Source organism: Anolis sagrei, chromosome 3 (assembly GCF_037176765.1).
Source record: "Anolis sagrei isolate rAnoSag1 chromosome 3, rAnoSag1.mat, whole genome shotgun sequence".
In the NCBI taxonomy this organism is placed as follows: Eukaryota; Metazoa; Chordata; class Lepidosauria; order Squamata; family Dactyloidae; genus Anolis; species Anolis sagrei.
In genome coordinates, this window is record NC_090023.1 from 144,991,496 (window position 1) to 145,015,874 (window position 24,379).

At 38.2% G+C, this 24,379-nt stretch overlaps 1 protein-coding gene across 5 annotated transcripts in view; it reads left to right on the plus strand.

Moving 5' to 3' along the window:
• The window catches only part of ENOX1 (ecto-NOX disulfide-thiol exchanger 1), a 527,672-nt gene that overhangs the window by 364,194 nt on the left and 139,099 nt on the right, over window positions 1-24,379 (plus strand). For all 5 annotated transcript variants that reach the window (XM_067466943.1, XM_067466940.1, XM_067466942.1 and 2 more), the window contains 3 exons: window positions 12,563-12,736; window positions 14,672-14,878; window positions 17,585-17,818. In XM_067466943.1, coding sequence (XP_067323044.1) covers window positions 12,563-12,736; window positions 14,672-14,878; window positions 17,585-17,818 — 615 coding nt within the window. The remainder of the gene's footprint in view (window positions 1-12,562; window positions 12,737-14,671; window positions 14,879-17,584; window positions 17,819-24,379) is intronic.

Here is a 24,379-nt window from a genome sequence, read left to right on the forward strand (position 1 = left end):
TGGGTGTTCGAGACAGGCCATAAGTGAAGTATATGGAAAAGCCATATATTTTATTTATTTATTCATTCATTTGATTTATTTACCACTTTTCTCGCAAATGGGACTCTTTCTCATTTACAGTGTTCTGTGAAGCAGGCTTGCAAGGAGCTATATGTGAGCCATGTGTGTATATCAATTAAAGAAAGAACATAACAAAAAGGTTGGTCTTCAATACAAAGAGGTGGCCAAGTACACGCATATTCATTTTCAGAGTAATCTGGCTTCCAGAAAGAAACTGCATAAATTGTCTGCTTAGTAATATTACACATTATGAGTAATGTGAAGATGTATCTTCTGTGAGCCATTTCTTACTCTCTGCTTACTGGCATTGGCTTCTGTATTCTTTAGTCCATTCCAAATATCTCACTGTTCTTGTGAATTTCCCAATCAAATTAAAGTAATATGCTATAGATATAAGGATGAACATCGAGAAAACCAGTGCTTTTCCAGCACCAGCCAATCGCCTCTGCAATGCTAGAAATACAGCTTAATGGTGTACCATTAGAAAATGTTGACCCTTTTCACTACCTTGGCAGTCACCGCTCCACAAAAATCAACATCGACAGTGAAATGTAACATCGCCTGAGCTCTGCGAGTGCAGCATTTACCTGAATGAAGCAGAGAGTGTTTGAGGATCAGGACATCAGTAGGGATACCAAGGTGCTTGTTTATAAATCTATTGTCTCTCAACCCTATTATACACCTACGAAACAGATGTCACACTCCACTCCTGGAATGATTCCATCAATGCTGTCTCCAAAAAATCCTGCAAATCTCTTGGGAAGAAAGGCGGACAAATGTCAGCATGCTGATGAAGCAAAGACTACCAGCATTGAAGCGAGGCTCCTATGCCATCAACTCCGCTGGACTGGCCACATTGTCCGAATGCCTGATCACCATCTCCCAATGCAGAGATTTAAATATGGGCTTAAAGCTAACCTTAAAAACAGTGAAGCCCTGGCCCTTGGGCGCTCTAACTGGAGGTCAGCTGTGACCAGCATATGGTGGAATTCAAAGAGGCATAAATGGAGGGAGAAACCTGCCAAAAGGAAGGCGCATTAAGCCAACCTTCCACCTTGGAGACCAATGTTCTCACTGTGGAAGAACATGTGGGTCAAGAATAGGAGCCTACAGTCACCTATGTATCCACCACCAAGAGATTATACTCTGATAACAAGGGATTGCTTAAGTAAGTAAAGTAAGTACCGATGGTACCGCAGTTGCCTTTGAGCCTTGTTTGCAACAAGTAACAACAACTAGATGCCTACTTACATTTTGTCTCCAAACTTTTGAGAATCCTATCTGAAACTATTACCTGGATCCTTTTGGTACATCCCACCTAAAGGAGATGAAGCAGCAGGATTTATGAACAGCAGTGATAAAACAGGCTCATTTTTGCTCAAGTGATTGATAGAGTTTGCTTGGTTGGGACAAACCAACAGGATCCAAGCCAACGTTTTCTGCATTCACCAAGCAAATTTAACATAGGAAAAGATCACATATTCAAAGTGATCTGATACCACTTGAGGGAGTGGACTTTGGCAAATGCTGGTACATTCCAACACAGATGTGCACATAGACATGTGTTTAAAATGTGCAGTACAGTCTGTTAGTAGTCTTTTAAAACACAGATTTGTTGTATCCTGTTGCCACATAAAGGTACTTTTTAAAAATGGCACAAAATTAAATTTATCTTTACAGACATTTCCCTTAATATATGTATTTAATGCAATTTTGTGAATATACAGATTTTTGCAAGCAGGTTCGTTAATGTTATATATGTTCTCATATATATGTGTGTGTGTGTGTGTGCATGTGTATATATGTGTGTTTGTGTGTGTATGTGTGTGTGTGTATATATATATATATATACATACACACACACACACACACACAGGCAGTCCCCAAGTTATGTATGTAAGTCAGAACTTACTGGGATGTTTGTATGTTAAAATGGCACTCAAAAGTTAAAGAGAAATTCAGGCCAAGTGACGGCTCGAAAGTCAAAAAGTATGTGTTGTGACGCTTGTAAGATGGGTTCCACTTATATATATTACTTTTGGATACCAAAGAGAAGGGTTAACACCCCTGTGGTGTGTGTTTTGCTGTCTGTGCTCCTCTCTGTTTCACATCACTCTCTGTTTCTGTGATAGATTTTTTTTAAAAAAAATGGTTTGTTGCGAAAACAAAGATTGGTGATAAAGCTTCAGTGGAGACACCTTTTCCCCATGATAGCTCTTTCCTAGGGGTAGATTTATCTTACTTCCTATTGGCCCATCCCTGTTCTTAACTATGAGTTATTTGCAAGTCAGATGTTTGTAACTCGAGAACTGCCTGTATATATATATTTGTGTGTGTGTGCAGGTACATGCACACACACACACACTTACTCCTAATTGAGACATTTTGTATATATGTATTTCTTGGACAACCACACCAGAAAATGCAGAGGTAAGTGTAAGGACAGCTGCATTCTTGTTCTTTTGTTGGTTCAGAAAGTGCAAATTAGGTCAATTAGGGTGAGATGGGACAAAATTTGCTCCCATCCCTAAATCTTCGTGGGCTTTTCATGTGGAATCCTTCATAGATCTCTTGCTGTATTTGAGTGAAAGACTAACTGCTTGTTAGAAGCTAAAAAAGTGAGTAGTTTCAACTAATAGATAGAAGGCATGTCAGAAGAACTAGGCTTTCCTCCTTTTTGTAAACTGATGGATGGAAAGTGATAGAATTATTATTATTTTTTTGCAAAGGTTGGCTTTGAAGAGACTGATATAATCTTTCCACATGGAAAACCGAAAGAAAAACAGAAAACACATTTTAATGGTTCTAGAACATCTACTAAGTTCCTTAAAAGAAATACACCACCCTGAGTCCCCTTGGGGAGGTAGGATGGGATAAAAATTAAGTATTATTATTATTATTATTATTATTATTACTAATATGTAACTATTAAGAATTGTTGACTCATACAGCCCTTAATTTTGAAAACTATCACCTAGATAGAACATTTAAACATTTAAAGCTGGTGCAGATTCTAGAAGCACCAAATTCAATTAATTCACAAGAGTAGTAAGAAATAGTAACAACTGCAGAAGAGACATGACTTTTCTTCTGTTCTGTAATGGAAAACCCACAAACAAAAAATGCCTTGTAAACATTTATAAGATGAAGAATTTCACTGTATGTCAGCATTTTATTTGGAGGAAGAGTGACAAGCCTACTTAGTTTTACTAAGTTTGCAATTTAGCATATTAGAGAGGAGAAAATAGTTGTATAATAAGTGGATAAGAACATTTGGATTTTGTAATTAGGATGGACAGCATGATTTTTCATGCTTAGCTCTGTTCCAAGTATATTTGGATTTGCCAGGTTGCACATTAGACCTTTCCTGGGCTATTTATTTATTTATTTATTTATTTATTGCATTTATATTCCAGCCTTCTCACTGCGAAGGGGACTCAGGGCGGAGCACAATATAAAAACGGCAAACATTCAATGCCAAAACATACAAGACCATACACACACAAAAACATAAACATCACTTATCTTGACATTAAAATCCTCTAGTTAAAACTTTCTCAACAACTATATCGAATAAGAGTTCCTATCGCCACCTCATTACACAGTCCCAAAGGCTCGGTTCCACAGCCACGTTTTTATCATCCTCCTCAAGGACAAGAGGGAGGGGGCTGACCTGATCTCATTAGAAAGGTAGTTACATAGCCAAGGGGCAATCACTGAGAAGGCCCTGTCTCTCGTTCCTGCCAAACGCACCTCTGATGGTGGCGGGACTGAGAGCAGGGCCTCCCCAGAAGATCTTAATCTCTGCGGTGGTTCATAGGGGGAGATGTGTTCAGACAGGTAAATTGGGACAGGTAAATTTACTGGGCAGTGTAGAAGTGGATCAGTGACAAAGAAGTCCTACGGCTTGACTCATGGAGCATGAAAATGAAACTAACATCCAGCTACAGAAAAATCCAAATAGTGTGGGTTTTGTGGAGATGAGGGAGAACACATGCCATAGTTGCACATATGTATTTCTGATCTAGGATCTGCTAACTTTAAAGCTATAAGAAATCAAATCCTCTATTCAGTCTGGCAACACTAAGTAAATTCAAATTAACCACTGAAATTTAATTACACTCATGGGTAGAAGAGATACAGCATTATGACTGAGGAAATGAGAACCTCACTTTAGATCCACAGGACCACCACAGGCTTTTAGGTAACTGAAGACTCCATAGTACAGTGTTCCCGCACTTATGGTGGGTGTTATGTTCCAGGACTATCCATGAAAAGTGAAAATCTGCGACGTAGGGATGCTATATATGTATATAGCATTCTGAGGATGAGGCAGAAGCGAGGAGAGATTTAAAGGCACTGCACACCTTTTTTTTGGTAGCTATCTCTACTTTGCTTTGTAATCTTTTGATTGGCTGCCTCTCTCCCGAGGGGGAGGGTAGAACCCCCTCCCCACTCCATCGTTGCCAAGCATGCTCTGGGCAACAGCAACCATTCATAAACTGGGAGGCAAAAACCTGCGAAACAGCGAGTCCGCAAAAAGGGAACCTCGAAGTAGTGAGGGAACACTGTAAACCACAGATCAAGCAGATATATAGATAGGTAGTGAACCAGTACCAATTAGAATTCTGACTGAGACCATGTGCTAACAACTGAGTTGGCAGCATGGTTCTGTTTATGTTTTACTTGAGTATAGACAAGAGTGCAAAAATACATGCTGCATGTAATTTTGCCCAAATTTAGCACCCTTGAGACTCACTGGTGTCAAAGGGAAAGTTAAACATACGCTTACATCTAACTGAAATCAGTAGGACAAAAACATTGCTTAATTTTGTCTGGATTGTATCCAGCTCATAGCGTGTCAGTTATAAACTGCACTTATATGTGACTAGCCAAGTGTTATGTGGAATTTACAGCAAGTTCTCATAAGTATTTGAGGTCTTTGTGGCTTTCTTGTTTGCAAGAAAGTTTAAAGATGAGCATCAGAATTTAATTTTAAAACTGATTTTTCATGGCTGCATAAATGCCAAAATTAAAAGAAAGAGTGCTGTCACCTGTCTCAAACTATAGAGATAAATCCAATTAAAATTATTTTCAGAAAATTTGATTTTTCTGAGCAGTTGTAGAAGTTGCACACTTAGTAGGGCCAATCCAAGTTGCCATGCTCTATTTTCTGAATCTGAAAATATGAAAACAGATTACTGATTTCAGAGTGTATAACTCTAGAGTTACATGGAAGAACACATAATTGCTTTCTGTCCTGTAATGAAACATAAAATTAATATTAATTGTTTTCCAACTACCATTTCAAGTCTTCTCATTCACATCCACTAGACAATGTCAAGAGTTTTCCCATGGAGAGCAAAGATGTAGTATTATGACAGGGTTGGATTACCTCACATAATTGACCCCAGGTTGGATCTACACTGCCATATAATGCGGTTTGAACTGCATTATATGGTCAGTGTAGTAAACATATATACTTTAGTCTACACTGTTCAAACTGCATTATATGGCAGTGTAGTTCCTAGATGTAGATGCTAAGACTTGATGCATTTGGCTAAGCATCATAAAATTTTGGTTATCTATCCACTACCAAAGCCCCAGCAACTCTCTGATCCAACTCACCTTGAGAGAACTCCATCACTCAAAATGGTGCTCAACAGTTCTAGCAAAGATCGAGGAATTGGGATATGATAGCGACTTCTTGAACTTGCTAACTTTCACCGAGATCTTTACCCTTATCAAAAAGAGGCTGCTAGAAAGGGATTATAACCTATTGTTGTGCTTGGCCAATAAATCTTGTTCACCCTTGAACATGGCAATTCCATTAATACAGGGAAACCCAGCGTTTTACATTGCAGCGTTCACCAACCCCTCTTACAGGAGAGCCTACGTGCTGGCTAGATTTAATATTATGCCATCTCCGCTCCATAGAGGAAGACTCAATGGTCTACCAAGCAATAAGAGGCTTTGTCCCAGTAGCACAGGACAGCTGGATTCTGTTCCGCATATTCTTCTGCACTGCCCACTTTACCAGGAACCAAGATCTACAACACGTTATAGATTCCTTGGAAAATCACAGTGACCTAAGCAAAGTAATTATGCTTTTAAATTGTCAAGATTTTAACTGCTGCATTTCAGTGGCAAGATTCCTGAATGAAGTCTGTAAACCGAATGTGTAGCAAATCTAAAGTTCCCTTTTCTATGGCTTGTACTGTATCTTATACCTTTTTGCTATGTATATGCCAATAAAGGCGGATTGGATTAGATTAGATTGGATTGGATTGGACTAGATTTATATGAGAGTGACTACAAACACAGAATTTCCATTTTCTTAACTTTCTATCCCTTTGCTGAGACATCAGAATTCAAATAGAAACCCACTCACTGCATTATCTTGTACAAGTTGCACTGCTTCAGTTTGAGAAAGAGAATGGTAACCCCCCCCCCCCCCAGAACAAATAAAATAATTCCACCTTTTCATCCAAAAGAGTTTATCTTGGGTCAGAAAAAGGATAAAAGTGGAGTGGGGGACATGTAATGGTTACAAAGGAGATAATAACATTTCCCCATCCCACGATACACTTGTCTGAACAAAGTAGTGGGATTAGCCTATACAAATGTCATCTGCAACCTCACTCCTCCACAGATATTGCCTTTTTTTAGTTACTGAAGTCTTAGATTGGGTGAAAATTGTGGTTCTCCAAATTTTATTAAATAGACATTCCCTGCATTCCTTACTATTGGTGGGCTATATAGGCCCTCATGTTGTGGAGGACAATGAGTGTAGCAATCATTCATCCAAATGCCATCCTATTCACTCTATTAATCCTAGCCAACATTTATTTGAAGCTGTTGGTGTCATTATGGTGAATGAATGGATGAAACAGCTGGAAAAGCTGACCATTCTGTATAGGTCTCTGTGGGTGCATTTACACTGGAGAAATAATGCAGTTTGACACCACTTTTCCTGCTCTAGTTCAATGCTATAGTGTCATAGGAGTTGTGATTTTTTAAAGGCATCAGCTCTCTTCAACATAGAATTTTGCAAAGCTATTATTATGTCATGGCATTGAGCTATGGCAGTTAAAGTAGTGTCAAACTTTATTGATTCCACAGTGTAGATGCACCCTGCAAATCTGGCACAAAAGAAATAGTTGATAGATTTTGGTAAAATTGCCCTTAGTTCAGGTACACAACCAAAACTCTTCATCCAGGAAAAAAGTTTGTTTGCTTGTCTTTCATCACCAGATTGTTCCTTTTGTAGATGAATGGCATAGCAACAGCCTCAATGAAACAGATGCTAGCTTTTACTAATTTGGACAGCAGAGCAATCAGGCAATTGCTCTTAGTCTTTCAGAAATTCTTTGACTTTTAGCTTCCACTTAGCTATCAATGGCCATTGAAAGATGCAGCCAACTAATCTGATTAATCCATTTAGGCCATCGGAGCTGCAAGCTGTCACTGTGTCTTGTGTCCCTGTAATCCATATCTTGATTATTTGCTTTTTGAAGAAGTCCTTTAATTTTTACCTGTTTTGAACCTGCTTATTTCCTCTGTTGGGTGACTCCAGGTTCTTATGAGTACAAGACAAATTCTCTTTATCTGTCTTTTTTATATTGCACATGATATTACACCCTTCTGTTATAGAGGGTGAATGGGATTCCTGAGAACAATAATGGGACATGGAGCTGAACCGCTGACCTGCTCTGAAGTCATGTGTCCCTTCAGCCTTAATGTCTGTTTGTTAAATGTGAAGATATAAAGAAGTCAGCATACGTGCATAAAACCCTATTGTGCATATCATCCCTTTCTTCAGATGTCCTCTCTTTATGCACAGAGGTCCAGAGTAGGATAAAGGAGAAGCACGATGCAGCCCAACATCTGGTTAATATTGTGGCAAATCTTCACGGATATAACTGATGAAGCAGGGGAGAGAGAGCTTGTTGCTTTGCTCATTTTGGCAGACATTTTCCATTTTTTGCTGTTCTGTCTGAACTGAGACATATTCAGGTACAGTGGTATTTCTATGGAGACTGTGGGGCCAGCCCATTTCCCTTCTGACTCTACCATCACACTGGTCTTATATATGGGGCAGGTTTGCAGAGGGATAGCTTGCTGAAGAACAATGGATGTGAATCCTGAACAGTCAGAATTCAGGAGTTGTTGGCATTTCTCATTGGCAAATGTGCCCTCATTGCATGCACTTGTGGATCTAGGGAATGCGGAAGTCTCGCTTTCCCTTCTTGTAGTTTTTATCATATGAAGTACAGAACAGTTGGATAAGCCTCATAGTTCCACCATTTATTTATTTATTTGCAACATTTATACCCCACCCTTCTCAACCCCCCCCCCCCCCCCCCGGTGGGGTGTGGGACTCAGAATGGTACTGTGCTGTAGATTTATATGAAGTGACTGGACTGACCTTGAAGGAGCTGGGGGTGGTGACGGCCGACAGGGAGCTCTGGCGTGGGCTGGTCCATGAGGTCACAAAGAGTCGGAGACGAATGAACAACAACAAACACAGAATTTCCATTTTCTTAACTTTCTATCCCTTTGCTAATAACTGACATTGATTTTTTTCCCCTGCTGTACTGAGTTGATATTTCAGTGAGCCATGAATTCCAGGATCTCATTCTTACTTAATCATCACCAGTTGAGCATCTTTGGTGTATTTATGAAGTTGAGATTTATTTATTTATTGTCCTCAAAAGAATGGGTTCATTGTTCTTTTTACACTGAAAAAAATGCTGTATTTATTGCAGATAGGAACGTAAAAATGGCAGAGGTGGGAATTCACTATAGCTTTGCAATAGTTTTAGTACAATGTGAAGCAATTTGCAAGGGTGTGTGGTTACAAGTATCCCAATCATCTCATGTAGCGTATTTTATTCAAGACACCCGTTAGTTTATAAATGGGTATATACTAGGCCTGGGCGGTTTCGTTCGTTAATTTTGTAATTCGTTAAATATTCGTTATTTTTAACAATTACAAAACGATTACAAAACTTATTTTCAAACCCGGAAGTGTTTTTCAATATCGAAACGGCATCCTCCATCTTTTTTACGAGCTTCCGCCCGTTTCGGAAATGACGTTTTAGGGATGGAGGATGCTGGGTGCGCCGGGAGCCAATCCGGCGCTCCCAAGCACCGTGGCTCATTGTGATTGGGCGGGCTGCCCTTTAAAAGCGGCTCCGCGTGGCCGCATTGCTCATTGCGAAGGAGACGGGAGGTGCGGGAGGGAGGCTTGGTTGGCTCTTGGCTGCTTGCTTGCATTCATTCATTCGTTCATTGCTTGCTTGCATTCATTCATTCATTGCTTGTGCTTGCATTCATTCATTCATTCATTGCTGGGAGCAGCGGGGAGGCTTTGCCCTGTTTTCACCCCACAACAGGGCAGGGCAAGCATTTTGTTAATTTTCCATTTTTAAATATTTCTGATAAATATTTCTTTTATTCTTAAAAAAATTCAAAAAATATTCTAAAAAAAGAAAAAAAAGTGATTTGCGCATGCGCGGGGGGTTCGCCATCTTAACGAATCGATTCGTTAATAATAACGAAATTTCGTAAATACCGAACTTTTTTAAAGGAAAATTTTGTAATTCTTTTAAATAACGAAACGCAAAAAACCCCCAAAAACGAATCGATTTTAGAAACAAATTTTTGCGTTGTTACCCAGGCCTAGTATATACATATAGTAATAACCTATTTGGAATATTTCAATGGGTTTTTCTGATTTAGGGTTCTATGGTTTAGAGCAGTGGTTCCCAACCTTGTTTTGAACAGAGACCACTCTCCAACAATAGTACCAAAAGGGTTACAAATCCGTTTTTGGTCAATTTTAGATTTGATTGGTTATTTGGGGTGCTGATTTTGAAAATTGCATTGGATAGACCACATCAGCTCAAGTTTCTCATACAGAACATATACCATCCAGTAGTCACCATCTGTTTGCCCACAGAAAACCATATTTCATAAGCCTCAGTGCTATAAGAGAATTTTGTGAGACCAGTTGCACTTATTGCAATGGTGTAATAATGGTGAGGTCACGGACCATATTTTAGTTCTTGCGGACTACTGATTTCCCACGGACCATAGGTTGGGAACCACTGGTTTCGAGTTAAGGCTGGTTGTTGTTTTCTAGAATCTAGCAGTCTGACATATGGCTGCAAATAAAGAGGCATTTTTTTGTTCATGCCTCTTTTTCTTTCTTCTGTTTATTAGTTCAGCTACAACTCCCAAGTTGCCAAACCCTTGATTGTACTTGTTATCATTAAATATTGCTGAGCTGTTATCCAAAAGCTGTACAACAAACTTGTGGGAACACCCAAATAACTACTTGCTTCTGAATAATTGATGGCATCAAATAGCAGCAGGGTTGTATCAACAAAAAGATTGCCTTCTCAAAATAGTTTAATGTATCTCAAGAAACAAAAAGTCTTATTTTATTCAGCTCCCACCTCAAAGGAAAGAGCTGATGAGATTGGCTTTGAATTCTTCTAACACATCTGCTGCTTATATTCCGTAGCCTTGTAATTTTGGGTGCTATAGAGCAAACATCTGTTTCATCTTTGAACTTTGTGTGTGTGTGATGGGGCGGGAAGAAAAAGAGAGGGAAAGAGGAGAGGGATGATAAAAAATTATGATTCTGGAAGCAATTTCTGGACTAAAGAGTGAAGGCAAGCCAAAATTTTGAACCAGAGAGAGTGGGATTCAATATTACCTAATGGCCCCAGGCAAGTGCTTCCAGTCTAATTTAGTTTACAGTTGGATAATCTCCAGAGCTGAGCTTATGAACTAATAAGAGATGACACGACAGTGGGAAGGACATACATCCTTATGATCAGAGGTGGCCCTAGGTAATTTTCAACGGTAAGCAAACAGTATTTTGCCCCCCCCCCCCCAACCAATCACAGATATATATTTTCTGTTCATCGTGGGAGTTCTGTGTGCCAAATTTGGTTCAATTCCATCATTGGTGGAGTTCAGAATGCTCTTTGATTTTAGGTGAACTATACATCCCAGTAACTACAATTCACATATGTCAAGGTCTATTTCCCCCCAAGAGTGCCCCTGGGTAAAATCAACTATACTGCAAATGCTTACTTTGCGTAATGGGTTGAGCTGCCCCTGCTTATGATCATGGTGGTGCTGAAAGCTTCTGTGACAAGCATGATACCACAGACCTTTCAATACTTTATGAATGAAATTAAGGATACTCATTACCTGGTAGTCAGCAGTGGGGATCAAACCAACCAAATGTAGAATCTGAGAAGTGAAAAAAATGTATGTAGTAGATTAATTCATGAATCAGTGAAGCAATTTAGCCATTCTCAGTAGTCATTTTTCTATGATATGTACTGCAAGGTCCTAGGACCCCCCCTCCCCCAGTGGCGCAATGGGTTAAATCCTTGTGCCGGCAGGACTGAAGACCAACAGGTTGCAGGTTCAAGTCTGGGGTGAGCATGGATGAGCTCCCTCTATCAGCTATAGCTCCCCATGCAGGGGTATGGGAAAAGCCTCCCACAAGGATGGTAAAACATCAAAAAAACATCTGGGTGTCCCCTTGGCAATGTCCTTGCAGACGCCCAATTCTCTCACACCAGAAGCGACTTGCAGTTTCTCAAGCCGCTCCTGACATGAAAAAAAAACCTCCATTGGTCTTATGCCCCTCCCCCAGTTCTGTGTGCATTCCCCAGATTCAGGAATCCTCCCCCCCCCCCCCCACACTACCCCAGAGCTAGTGGACTTTGTAAACTTCTGTTGTAATCCCTCATTACAAATAAGGAGATACTAGATATTTGATTGAGCATAGTGGAAAATCCTGGACTAGGTGGACATTTGTGATTCTAAGTTCTGTGAATAACAATCATGGGTTTGTTTTGTTTTTTTTAAAAAAAATCTAAATAATATACAGCCAAGGTTTTTTCTTTTTGCTAGTGGTAATAAGAAAGCCACTTTTAAAAAATTCATTGAAATGAAGCATAAACATGTGCCCTGTTTTATAACAGAATGATAGTTTTGGAAGGTTTCTGGAAGCATAATTGCGCTTAAAACAAGATATGTTCTCCATGTGTCATTGAAATTCAGTGATACAACAGAAGGCTTAGGAATTAAATGGGATAACAAGGCAAGGTGGCACATGCAGCTTGCAGCCCATCCTGATCTAAACTCTTTGAAAGCATAGGAATGTAGCAAGGCCGCTTTCTACAGCATTTTCAAAAATCAGCCTGTGGAAAGAAGCAGTGAACTGGTATTGAAAGTCAAACAGTTATCCAAAAAAGTAGGAGTGGTTCTAATGCAAGTTTTTGCATCAGTATATAATCAATCATATTTATAATTATATATGTTTCTATCTTAATGAAGTATTCTTGTTTTTCAGAAGTAGGACTTGGCTGCAATATCCACATGTGTATGCTGAAGGGGTGGTTAACAGTGAGCAGTAAATAGAAACCCTTTGAACACTTAAAAGCCAAAATCTTGTGTTCTGTGTTTGCAGATTCAATATGTGTGCGGGGATTTGATCCAAACCTCAGTATGATGACTGGAATAACTCCAATTAACCCAATGTTGCCGGGCATGGGATTAGTACCCCAACCACCAGTGACAGAGATACCTGTCATTAAAGAAATAATGCACTGTAAAAGCTGCACGCTCTTCCCTCCAAACCCAAGTAAGTGAGGCTGATTAATTTAATTTGACTCAAAGCTACTGGACTTGAACAAGTGTAGTTTTTATGCACTCGTTATCTTTTTTAGTGAAAAATTTCTGCAAGGAAAATTATCCCACAGCTTTGATATGGGCAGCATTATTAGGATAGTCTGTGCATGTCATCTGGAAATCTTTTAGATGTTAAAATATAATCTCATCATTTTTTTGGTGTGAGTCTTGTGTGCTGCTCCTACACATTTAAGTGAGATTAAAATGTCTATATATAGGTTTATATATTCTTTGGTTTTATTATTGACTAAATTCTAGGAACTGGGAGATATTATATTACCAGCATCACCAACATGATGCCCAATATCATAAGAGGAAGATGCCTGATAATGACCTGGTCCTTCCAAGTTGCGCCATTATGCAGAATACTTGTACATGCCATGCAGTGTAAAAAGCACATGTACACATGTAGCTGCATAGGTTTAAAGTATTTGTTTTTGCCATTTTACATTTTCCAACAATGCCTGAAAATGTACAACAGGGATTTTCAAACTTTTTAACTGAGGGTCCGGTTCACGGTTCCTCAGACTGTTGGGGAGCCAAACTATATTTGGGGGGGGGGGGGAATGAACTGATTCCTATACACACTGCATATATCTTATCTACAATGCAAAAAAAAATCAATAAAAGACAAAACAATATTTAAAATGAAGAACAATTTTCTCCAACATAATCTTACCCATCTTTAAATGGGAAGTGTGGGCCTACTTTTGGATGATGAAATAGTCAAGTTAATTAGGATTGTTGTTGTGTGCCTTCTAGTAATTTCAGACTTAAGGCAAACCTAAGTCTAAAGTTTAGTGCAGGGGCCAGATAAATGACCTTGGAGGGCCACATCTGGCCCATGGGCCTTACTTTGGTGGCCCCTGGTATACAAAAAGTGGGACAAGGAGCATTGGTAGCACATATGCTCCCATGAGGTCCATGATATTTGTTGAACCTTCACACATTTAGAAGAAAAGTTTGAAGAGAGTGCTGTACGTCTGCCCAACTGAACACTGTTAACAAAGCTCTCATGATTGGGGATCCAGTCTAGGCAAGATCTTCAAGTGTTAAAGCAGTGATGGGCAACCTTTTGAGCTTGGTGTGTCAAAATTTGCCAAAAAACTGAGCATATCTTGGGTGGGGTGTCAACTTCGAGAAAAAATAAACATAATTTTGCAATATTTGTAGTTTAAATAAGAAAAATGTATATATATGTTATGGAGTGAACAATGCTCAAACGCGCAGATATTAAATTTGTAGAGCCTTTTACAAATTTAAGGATGGAATTAGATTGGCTCTTATAAGGTGTACTTCTCTGTATGTGGCTGCGTGTCATTAAAAATAGTGCTGACACGCGTGTCATAGGTTCACCATCACGGTGTTAAAGACATATAATTAAATATCAAAGTCAAGATCATCCATGTTGTGATATTTTTATACAGGGTTAGTCAAAATGAATAGGCCAATAAGAAAATTAATTGTAGCCGAATTGGCCTATTCATTTTGACTAACCCTGTATATTGCTATGAAAGATGGACTGTAAAGAAAATCCACTGATTATTAATGTGGTGCTTGATGACAGTACCATTAATACTGCAGATTGCCTAAATGTCTACTAAAAGGGTCAAAGAGTAAATTGATCTTGAATTCTCCCTAGAGGCTAAAATGACCAAACTGAGGCTGTCATACTTTGTTGAGATGACATTACTCATAGAAAAAACAATAGAGCTAAGTGATGTAGGAAAAGAAGAAGGCCACAGCCCAGGTGGGTTGACACAATCAAGGAAACCCTGACACAAGGCTGTCTTGGAGGTTTCTTCATTTGTAGAGTCTCCACAGATCAATGCTGACCTGATGGTCATGCCAGTGCAATGCTCAAATTGATGCTTATTTTTTTCCTTAGATCTTCCACCACCTTCAACAAGAGAGAGACCTCCTGGGTGTAAAACTGTGTTTGTTGGAGGACTACCAGAAAATGCCACAGAGGAAATAATTCAGGAAGTTTTTGACCAGTGTGGGGACATCACAGCAATTCGGAAAAGCAAGAAGAATTTTTGTCATATTCGATTCTCAGAAGAGTTCATGGTTGATAAAGCAATTTACCTTTCTGGTATTCATCACATTCTTCAATAGATATTCTTCCTGCTTCTAATATATGCTTTGTGATGCCAGTGTGATCTTACTTTCTATGATTACTGTTTTTCCCCCCATCAAAACTCAGTCTTGCATGGTTTAATGTGACTTTCTGGCACTCTGTGGTAATTCAGAAGATAATGGTCTCAACATTATGTTGGGAAGTATTTGTTTTGTATGGGTTTATTAATTTCAAGTATAGATCTGAACCTGTACTTCATGAAAGGAGACCAGGACCATTAGCATTAGTTTTCTCTACATTCAGTGGCTACAATCCTGTTGGCGTCATACTTAGATATAACCCCTGTAAAGGAATTTCGTATCTGTTTTGCTACTTCATTGTGAAAACACAATTGATGTAGCCTTCATATCTAGCATTGTTTGTGAGAATCATTGAAAATCATTGATTGTTTCTGCTGCTGTGGAAGATGAGTGTCATTGTCTCAGAGTTCACCAAGGCTCTTCATAGTGTACAGCAGCCTCGCTGACTCTTGAGAGAGCATGCCTCTCCATAATAGCTGAAAATACATTACTTCTGCATTAATGAACAAGAATTCCCTCTCCCGCCATGAATTTTCTGCCCAAATTTCAAGTAAGGCCATCCCAAAAATGTTGTCCAAACTTGAAGAAAAGCCAAATAAAATGTTGACATGTTTTAACAAGCTATCCAAAACATGCCCTTTGAACTAGCTGAAAGTGTTTCTTTCTGAGAAACAGACATATAGGCAGAAAAATAATTTGATTTCTATTGCTTTCAAATCAAATTGGATTGTAGAAGTAGAATCCAAAATGTCTTGCAACAATAACTGAAATAGGTAAAGTGAGGTGCAGTGAGTTATAATACTGAAACACAATTAAACAAGCTATAAAATAGTTGGATTACAAATATTTTTATAAGTTTGATACTGAGCTGAATAATTTGCCTATATTATTTATTTCTAGCATTTCTACCCTGTCCTTCTCAACCTCCAAAGAGGGACTTGTGATGGCTTACACTTGGCAAAAATTGGATGCCGTTACATATAACAAATACAATAAAACAACAATTAAAACAATAGAGTATTAATTAAAACCATAAAACAGTAATGTCAGCCATATCCCCATTCCAGTCGAATTCCACATCCAAAGTGCTATTATGCCTGCTGTCCAAAAGCCTGGTCCAAGAACCACCATTTTAATTTCTTCCTAAAAGACAGGAAGGATAAGGCCGATCTTACTTGTTTGTAGATTCTCTTGGATTTCACCAAGAAAGTTTATAATAGACATTCCATTTTTGATTATGATTATCTGATTTGTATAATGCATCAGTTGTTTGTAATACATTACTTTTTATAGTTCTGAGATATGAAAGTAGTCTTTTTTCAAAATAACTTAATGATTGGTAAGAAAATATATAGCAAGCACCTTTTGCTTATTGTTTTTTCTTACTACTTCTGAGAAACTTTATAAACATTTTAAGACCATTTTCTTACATTGTAACTTTGCTCCTCCCAAGTACTGCAAAAGCAGCACAGAATGTAATGAGCCACTAAATTAATGGTAATTATTTATCCCAGAAGTGGGGGTTCTGAATGGTGCATTACTTTTTAACAGCTTTCCAAGTTCTGCCTCAGTCAGTGGGAACTTGCATGAAAAGAAATTATTTGAGTTGAGGCAGATAAGAAGCCATTCTCAACTTTCTGCTCAAAAGCACCGGAAAAGTCTATCTTTTAAAAATGGCTGAATATTTGTGTGTTGAGTCGGTATTGGCAAACAGAGTTAATATGGGAGCTGGAAGGAAGTTAATGCTTGGTTCTTACTAGGTTGTATCTATGTAAATTGATTTTAATGGCTCAAGCCACAGGAAGAGGCTATTATTATTATTATTATTATTATTATTATTATTATTATTATTATTATTTGAAACACAAGAAGATGAGTCCACAGCAGACACTCTGCTGGCTGTTGTATTGGATCACACATCAGACACTTCCCAAGCATCTAGGACTGTGTGATGTATTGGCGAATAATGCTTGCAGATCCCAGTAAGGTGGCCTTCTGAAGCTGGCAGATGGTAATTTTTGGCACTGCCGATTGTGTTTAAGTGCAAGCCAAGGTCTTTAGGCACTGTACCCAGTGTTGTTGTTGTTGTTATTATTATTACCATGTTTATCATATGTCTTGAGATCTGAGATTGTGAGCGGTTATATATAATACCTAAAATAACAAATAGTTGTGGAATGTTTGAATTTTTGACTTGACATGCTTGGAGGAGATCTGTTTTTGGATGCTTTGATTCTAGGAAATATGATCCATGTCTATTGGATGTGACTCATAACAGTGAATGGATAGAACCTCTCTGAACATCTATAGTTAACCTAAAATGTGAGGTTTTCCATTTTAAGTCTAGGGCTTGAGCAACCTCTGCATTATCTGAGATTTTGGAAAGCTGTGCTGTTGGTTGTTCTTTTCGTTCAGCTGTGAGAGGATGCACGTTTTCAAACTGTAGATGGATGGATGTGTGATTGGCTTCTTGTTTGTCAGGAAAAGCAATGTTTTTATAGACAAAGCAGTAACTATGAATATCAGTGCTCTGACATGATGATTTATTGAATGAAGGAAAAGCCTGATTAAAGCAATTCTCTAAAAACGTTACCACAAAGAAAGGAGGAAGAGCTGCCATGTTTTTGCTTGTTATTTTTAGGTTATCGCATGAGATTAGGATCTAGCACAGACAAAAAGGATTCAGGTCGCCTTCACGTTGATTTTGCTCAGGCAAGAGATGACTTTTATGAATGGGAATGTAAGCAAAGGATGTTGGCTAGAGAGGAACGTCACAGGCGCAAAATAGAAGAAGATCGAATGCGGCCTCCATCTCCTCCAGCGATAATGCATTATTCGGAACATGAAGCAACTTTGCTGGCTGAAAAATTGAAAGGTAAGGGAACATTTTGGGCACTTGATAAAGCTGCAATTCCACACAAAAAGAGATTGATTTTTCATGTTAACATGCATTGACAAGTCTTTTTCTTACTTGTCTTCCTAGCCTATCACTATCACTGTTGTTCAGCTATCTGAAAAGCTAAGATTAAACTTAGCTTTTTTTCAGCTGGTTGTGTCTAATGTTATTGAAGTCGCCATACAATATCAAAATGCTAACCTATCATTAATAGGACAAAATTTGAGGGGGTTGCAACCAATAATAGTTTACTCATAAATGCATGTATTGTCATGAGGAATTTTCATTACTGCTATAGAGTATGGTGTTATAAGCAGGATGCTGATTTGGGTTCTAATGTTACAATTTTAAGGTCCTTAAGACAGGATAGAAAATGATTAATTGTGTTTGTAAAGCATAAAAATGAATTATAAAGCTTAAATGTTAACACAGAAATGTCTCTGTGTTTAATACTGCTTGTTGACCGATGACACATTATACTTTTGGGCCAGGGTATCTAAAGGAACCCTTTTCCCCATATTAGCCTGTCAGAAATTTGAAATCTTCAGAGGAGGCCCAACTGCATATGGAGCAGTAGGCCCTATAGCCAGGAATAAAGTGGTCACAGTTTATTCTGTCATAAAGAAAAGACCACTGAACTATTCTGTATCATGTATAGATCATGGAAGGTAAATCATCAGCGGTCTTAGGATCCTTCCATCTTGTGCTGAAGATCATGAAGAAGAAAACCACAAAACATGGAAAATAAAAGCAACTCAAGTTCATCTACATCATATAACTTGTCATAGGGGTGGTATATCAAATAGAAGGTAGAAATTGCAACATTTACTCATGCTGCCTGTTGCTTAGACATGTGTGAGTAAAGATGGTGGTCTTCTGGCTTAATAAGGCAAGCATTAACATTTAATACATCAACACGTAGTAGCCAGAAATTTTCTACTAACAATGAAGAATTGACAATATTTGTCTGCTGAAATGCACATGTAGTTAACATTTGACAGTTTCGGATATGCCAGCCTTATTTGTATTTGTTTATTTTTTATCTAATCAATATATTGTCTATCAAATTGGTCCCAGGGTAATTTAATTTTGAGGAATAAAGTACAAAAACTAAGGAATACCACCATAATCATTAAAATGAGAATGTTAAAATATCTGGAAGACTTTTTTTTAAGTGCCCAAAAGTTCATATGAATTGGAAATGCTTTTAGAGGGCATATAGTCTTATCTGCTTGCTATAAGGTCTATAATGCAATCTGTACCTATTGTGTGGTCCACAAATTACTACTACCCAATATGCTTCAAACCCTCTTAGAAGTGAAGACTTGCCACTACTGGAATGATACTTTTTAATTGTAGAAGATCTCACACTATTAATACTTTTTTGTAATGTTTAGCTAATATATTTTGCTCAGTTTCTAGTTCTGTTTTCTGGAGCAACAGAAAACAGCAGCCCCTCAGGATAAATAGTGGTGCCACTTCCTGTCTCTCAGAGAATATGAGCAGAAATTAATTATACTCATCAATATTTCAATAGATTGGAAAATAGTGGTGGTATCTGATAAGGAGACCTTCTGTGGGATTTATTATTAATACCATTCATGTATTTAGCCAATCAAAAATGCATTGTGAATAGGAAACAAACCCAATATGGTTGATCTTTATAAAACCCAACCATTGAATGTTAAGGTTAAATTTTTCAGTGAAAAAACTACAAAATTTGAAATCCCACTGAATTGTTTATTTTTCCACCATACTGGTTCTTTTACAAGATCCACTGCTTTATAAAGTACTATGAATTTTGCATTTTTAAAAAAGTGATCCTTATTTGTTTCCTTAGCTCCACACCTAATATTTTATACCACTTTGCCAAGCAGAGCTGAAATGTCTATATGAGCTCCAAGGTCATGTTTAGCTCACTAGTTAGTAGCCGCAGTGGCACAATGGATTTGTACCAGCTGAACTGCTGACCTGAAGGTCGGTGGTTTGAATCCACAAGACAGGGTGAGATCCCATTTTTCAGTCCCAGCTTTCCATGCAGGGACATGAGATAAGCCTCCCACAGGATGGTAACACATCCAGGTATCCCCTGGACAATGACATTGCAGATGGCCAATCCTCTCACATCAGAAGTGACTTGCCCCAAGCCACTTCTGATAAAATAAAATAAAAGTTCACTAGTTGAGTCAGAATTGGAGTGTATATTTGGAATCATGTACAAATGCCTGTGAACATTCAATCTCAATTAGTTATACATGATTACATGTAATCAGACTTCTCTCTAAGGGATGAGGTGAAAAGCTTCACATAAACTTCACTCACCTCCCTTGCCAGAGCAAGGGAGGAAAGGGAGAAAAACATTAGCTACTAAGCAATCCAAAGGAAAATAATGAATACAAAAGCTTCTACAAAGCATCATGTTGTTTTTTAAATGTACATCTTTTAAAACTCAGTCACATAAAATAATCCATACATATTTAGGGATGTGTGCATGCATATAATACTAAAATCACAGAACCTGCCATTTTATCTGATCTTGTGTTGAAGAGAGAAGAGATTTAAAATTTAAATGAATATGTAGGGGCAAGTATGGAAGAAATTTACTAGATTTTTGCTTATGCAAGGCTTGGGTAACATGGAACTGGGAGAGAGAGATAATCAGAAATTCAAACATTTAATAGCTGACGGTGCTCTAGGGCGGTTGGTTTTATACATCACTCTATCAAGTTACATGAAGCTGATGTGGATTGCTGCCCAGCTCTTTGATTATTCAAGGAACATCTTAATATCTTTTGTGCAACAACTTGACACTTAAAAAAAGGAATGCCTGTTGGTAACTTAAATTTATCCCAAGTCAGGCAGAAGGTAATGAGAGTTTCAAGTCTGAATGGGCTAGGCTCTGTATATATAAGTTAAAACAAAATCTATTCTACTTATAATATAGGTCTTAACTTGAAAGCCAGTTATTTTTTATCCAGTCAAATCTATAGATCTGTTTACAACAATAATAGTTTACACAGCACCATAAATGCACAATAGCATAAACCAAAAATGAGAAGTAGCTTACTCTAGTGGTTGTGGCAGATCCGTTTGATGATCTAGGCCAATATTTCAGGATGCTCCAGGCAAAGCACAAATTAGTTGTCCATAGTACATAGACTGGCCTGGCAGAGAAAGGCAGAGAGGTGGGAAGGGATTCAGGGAGAAAGAGCAGAGTCTGCAAGGGAGCAATCATAACATGAAATGTTATATCTGTCAGGCTCAACATGAATGAAGAATCTTGTTTCTAAGAATCTCATGCTTGTAAACACAACACTTGTAATCTACATTTTAATGCAGAGGAGCAGGCGATAGAAAGAATGTGAAAGGCATTTGAAAATGTTCCAGATAAGAGCATTTCTAGAAACAGTATCATCGAAAATGTGAAATAACATATTTCACTGGTTGACATGTGATCCAGATACTAGATTGCAGATGCTCAACCTCAGGATGTGGCAAAAATCATATTTATTCAGAAGAGAAGTTACAAATTAATAACAACTACTAAGAAAGTATTCTCATGCTCAGAATCCTAGAATCATAGAGTTGAAAGACACCACATGGGCCATCTCGTCCAACCCCCTGCCATGCATAATCAAAGTATCCCTGACAGAACGTATAATAAGAATGTACATATGCATGATCTGTATTTTTACACTTACAATTAAAGTTGATTTCTCTGAGCTACATATGACCAGATCATCTGACTAACAGTCTTCTGTCGTTCTTCCAGTTTGAGGCAGTAGTTCTCTATCATTTGGACTTCATACATTTCACAGTGACAAAAAAAAGTATAAAGACATGGCTAAAATTAGTTCCCAAATGAACATACTAACAAATCAGTTGCATGCCCATATTTAACAGTGTGAGTCATTGTTCTACTGTTACATATTTCAACTATGTCATACATTCTGTGCGCATAATACCTGTGGCCAATTTATCATTTGTTGACCAAAGTGCTGGTGATGAGCCTCTGTCAAACCAGGGTTCTGCTTAAAACTTTATCAGCTTGTAGAACTGCCAGAGCCTATATTCTGGTGACATAATGTTCAGTAGCTTAAGGTCATTTTTCTGCCAGGATGAAGTGGGAGAGAGTAGGACTTTGACGAAACAGTCTGATGTTCATACAAGGCCAAATTCAAGCCAGAAGAACAGGCTTACTGGCGCTATGAAAACCTGGGTTGGTTTTTTTTTATGAATTTGCTGTGGAACCTCAAAATTTTGTCTTACTGGTTGAGATCAAGGGAAATCTTTTTGTAGCAGAAGTACATGGTGCCAATTCACTTGGCTCCTTGTAATGTGAAGAGAGCAATTCACATTCCCATTCTGGAGTTAGTTTTCAAAAATAAAGCAAGAAACAAGCATTACACTAAATATGCTCTGTGTGTGCGCGTGTGTGTACACCCAAAGCATATGAAAATAGACAAACAACTGAAACTCGATAGCCAATTTGGTGATTGTATATCTGGCCTTTCAAACACAAGAGATGGCTAGATTTACTATACAAAGGAAATATTCAGTGCAATTTTATTGCTCTCCCACTCATGAACTCACGAGACAACACCATAGTGTGGGTTAACTATGGGCAACTTTTATTATATGTTACCAATCAATTTCTGTGTGATTTGCCAACAAAATTTAAGAATTTAGACATAAACTTGAAATTGTGTACGAACTTGTACTTGAATTTGAACTTAGATTTGAATTAGTTATGTCATAACGCGAGGGCAAAACTCTTCTTTTAAAAAGTTACAGTGTGCCTTTCATGTTAAAGTTATAGTGTGCCATTCATGTTAAAGATGAAGGCATGTAGAATGGTACAGATATTATGCTCATCTGGAATATGAAGTGGAGATATAGGAAGGTAGTTAAACAGTATTGAATAGCACTTGAGAGCATTTTACTACACTGGAGAGAGTCAAGTACAAATCCACACGCAGCCATGAAGTTCATTGACCAATGATGTACTCTCATTCTTGTCGTCCTTGTAAGTTTGTTGTGAAAATAAAACAACGAGGGGAATAACAGCACATTAGTTTGAGTTATTTGAATGAAATACAGTATATAATTCGATAAAATAAGTAAATAGGAATCAGTGTTTATGTATCAGCTTGCTCCTGTATGTAACAGGTGGAAAATAAGCTAGATATTGTTGAATTGCAGCTATCAGCATTCTTCAGTCTTGTCTGAAATTGCTACAGATGCTGAGATTTATAATCCGTCAGCTATACAGTCACATTATGTGAATGATACATTCACCATTTGGAGCCACGGAAAAGAAGAAGTAAACAATAGGGCTCTGCACAGATCTCTGGCTGTTCTGGCTCTTTTGGACAGCTGTAACAACTCACTATTTTTTTTGTGTCACCTAAGTTGGCATCTGCAGGCTAATGGTTACTCTTCTTCAGATATCAGGAGAGCTGCAAGACCTAGAATAAGCTACAGGAATAAAGATAAAGAGCCACCTAGAGGGAGGGTGTTCTTACCATATATCAAGAGAACCATTGACCGTGTAGGGAAGCTGATGAAGAAACATAACCTACAAACTATCTGTACACCCACTAAGAAAATCCAACAAATGCAAGGCATTTGTTGGATTTGTTGAAAATCCAACAAATGTGGTTGGCAAAGGATAAGAGGGATCCCCTCACCACTGCAAGAGTCTACCGCATACCGTGTAGTTGGGGACAAGTTTACAAAGGGACCACCAAACGCAGTGCCCATACATGAATAAAAAAATTATGAAATGCACTGCAGATTAATTCAGCCAGAAAAATCAGCAATAGAAGAACACATGATAAACCAAGCTGGATTTTATTTTTTAAAATCTCTTCTTCCAAAACGACTTCACCGCAGAGTTGTTATATGCCGGACTGGCGCTTAAACATTGAGACTTCCAGAACAGACTTATCCATGATTGATGCAGGATCAAAGAAATCCGGCTTTAGCTCTGTCCTCTCTCTCCTCTTTTTTGAAGGTGGTAGATCTATGTTCATGGTGTCAAAATCCATGCCTTCGTTGAGATCCTCAATGTTGTGTTTGAGATCTCATGTTTGAAAACACAGAAATTCTGGACCACTCTGGCAACCACTTTGTCAGACTACACAGAGAAGCCATTGAAATCCACAAGCACGTGAAAAAAATCAACAGAAAAGAAGAAACCATGAAAATGAACAAAGCCTTACTACCAGTATTGAGAAACACCAGAATCAAGATAGTAAATAATGAACACCACCCAGACACAGGAAGCCCCCAGGGAGCAAGCAATTAAGGGCCAGTGAACACCACGAAGGATGTGTCCAGGCAATAATAACTCCAAGGGAATAAAGGCCTAGCTCCCTCCAGGTCGATGCTCTCACTATTTGTTATGCAATCTTCACAGTTACTCATATTCTAATTGATGGATCCCTTTCAAAAACTTGCAAATCAGGCTTGCTAATTGCACCCTATATGCTTGATTAATAGACATTGGTTCTTTCTCCCACTCTGGACATTTCACAG